This window comes from Onychostoma macrolepis, chromosome 03, assembly GCF_012432095.1.
Source record: "Onychostoma macrolepis isolate SWU-2019 chromosome 03, ASM1243209v1, whole genome shotgun sequence".
NCBI classification, from domain to species: Eukaryota; Metazoa; Chordata; class Actinopteri; order Cypriniformes; family Cyprinidae; genus Onychostoma; species Onychostoma macrolepis.
The window spans coordinates 54889867-54892542 of NC_081157.1; the positions used below are offsets into that span (position 1 = coordinate 54889867).

The 2676-nt window shown below is 44.4% G+C and overlaps 1 protein-coding gene across 1 annotated transcript in view; it reads left to right on the forward strand.

The window, feature by feature from the left end:
* Positions 1-2676, forward strand: part of LOC131536485 (WW domain-binding protein 11) — a 15434-nt gene extending 12758 nt beyond the window's left edge. Inside the window, exon 12 of the mRNA XM_058769441.1 lies at positions 2107-2676. Within this exon, the coding sequence (XP_058625424.1) occupies positions 2107-2594 (488 nt within the window). The 3' untranslated portion in view covers positions 2595-2676. The remainder of the gene's footprint in view (positions 1-2106) is intronic.

Genomic DNA, 2676 nt, shown 5'->3' on the forward strand with positions numbered 1-2676 from the left:
GAACACACTACCTAGATGGCCATCTTTAGATATCTCCACAAAAGCCGTATCATTGAAATTAGAAACGTAAGGATATTGTATGTCTGCTCTCACACTCTAACTGCTTCTATTCTTGAACACTTGATGATTATCTAATCTAAATAATTAAATCCGTTAGTCTCACACCGCTGCGTCACGGAGAACTCGCAGGTATCACACACACACACACACACACACCAGATTCAGCTCCAGCGGTGTCTAAAACAGTTGATTTAATCACCAGACGAGCAAAAGCTCACTTCAAGAATGATCAAAAAACAACAGAGCAAGCGAATAGAGAGCACGATCCAGCTCTGTGTATGAAGCACACGGACGTTATTAGAGCCACAGACACACAACCGTTTCACTGAAGAATGCACAACACCAGGGTGAAGTCTTCATGCACATCCTCAACGATCTGGGACAAATATCATGTGATTTAATGCAAACGCTTTGTGTGGCGCGGCATGAACTCCTCAGTTTGATTTCTCACGTCACAGCTTTAAATCTGCAGCTTCACACTGCTGTCCTTCACTAATACAGCGTCTAGTCCACAGAGCAGTCGATAAGTAGCGATATGAAAACATCCATATATATATATATATTTCACATCCTGTCCAACGAAATGCACATTAAATGCTATGAAAACAAATAAGTTGAATGTAAGCATGTAGGCATATATTATGTGCAAAAAAGGGTTAAAATCACATTACACTGGAACATTGCAATCTAAAAACAAAAATAATGCTTTCAAAGCATAAGTTAAATTTGCTAAACTAAAAATGAAAATAAAAAATCACAGACTGATTGAGTTAAAAGGCTATTTTGATCACCCCGTTACGGTCTCTTTATATCGCACAGATACACTTCCTCGTGTGTTTAACTCCACAATATTACGCTGTAGACTCGCGGCTCTCTTAGAGTTATTGTAATTATTGAAACCTTATAATTATGGTCCTTGCTGTGAACCGTTTTGAAATCGGACATTGCGTTACCATGGAAATCTTTTAGCGGTCTCCTCCCCTTAGTGGGCGGAGTCAAGTGTTATATTACAAAATGTATTACGCTCTTTCAGAATCACAACTTTTTATAATCTTGACAACATACATATTGTTGGAAAGGTCTGAGTCTGTGGTGGTTATTTTGTGATAGAAGTAATATTGACAGAGAAATTTCAACATTTGTGACAGAAATGCAATAAATTCAATATTGGAACAGATGTAACATTTGGAAATTACTAATTTTGAAATTAGACACAAGGCTTAAATTTTATAGCAATTTTAGAGTAAAACCTAGAGATGGGCAGATGAAGCTTTTGAGGCTGATTGAACCAAAAAAGGCTCCGAGACGGACCCCACCAGAGACCTCTAGTGTCCAGCTGCAGTTATAGCGGTCAGTACTCGGTGATAGCCGCTGTGTTGAGAATCAGTGTCCACAGATGAACGTGTTACTGTGAAGCAACACCGAGCGTTTCGCGTCTGCTTATAACGAATGAAGCCGCTCAAAGATTCGAATCAGTGACGTCGCTTCAGGTGCTGAGACGTATGAAGACTCAAACGACGTCGGTCACGTGATCACGGGGGTTTGATACAAGCCTGCTTCAGTGGAGTATAACAGGCTTCGGAGCCTCCGTCAAACGCCCATCTCTAGTAAAACCTAGGTAAAATATTTATTTTATATAATATAGAATAAAAAATAGTACAGTGCATTTTCTTTACAGTAAATTTAAACTTATATAGATTTTTGATACTTATTTTTTTTTAAATTCCACTTCTGCAATAATCTGCTGATTGTCTTCTTTAAAAAGACCAACCTAAGCTCTGAATTCCAAAGTGTTCATGCATTCCAACAATTGATGTTTGGGTAGTGCACTTTCATGCCTATTTTAAAAAATGGGGTTAATACTGTAAATCTGCGTTGTGAAAGGTGCTATATAAATAATGACGACTCGACTTGATCCCTCGTTTCAGTCAATGATCCCAAACTCATTTTCACCGTAACCGGAAATTGCTGTATTTCTGTTTTTTGTTGTTTGCTGAAATGTTGAGTAGTTGTAACGATGTGTTTGTGTTTTGTGTTGATTTGCAGGAATGCCCCCGCCCCCTCCGCCCCGCATGGCTCCGCCCCTCTCTATGTTCCCGCCTCCGCTCAATCCCAACGTGCTCAGCGCTCCACCCAGCATCCGGCAGAAGTCTCCCGCGGTGACGCCCTCCTCCAACGACTCCGCCCCCCTCGCCCGAGGCCCCGTCCACCAGATGCCACCGCCCCCCGGCACCACACCCACCATCGAGAAGCGGCCCACGGTCTCGGGCCCCGGGGCGTCCTCGGCCCCGCCTGGTGGAGCCACCATCTCAGCCAAGCCACAGATCATCAACCCCAAGACAGAGGTGACGCGCTTCGTGCCCACGGCGCTCCGCGTGCGCAGGGACCGGGCCCCGGGCCGCAGGGACGAGGAGCCGCCCAAACCAGCGGCCGCAGCCAAACCCAGCCAGCCGCCCGGAGGCATGCCGCCCGGCCTCAAGACCAAGGACCAGATGTACGAGGCCTTCATGCGCGAGATGGAGGGGCTGCTGTGAGCTGCAGATCAGCACTTTTGAACACTTCCTGCGTCATTGTGTTTTATCTTCATATGTGAATAAACGCCAGATGTCAAACTCT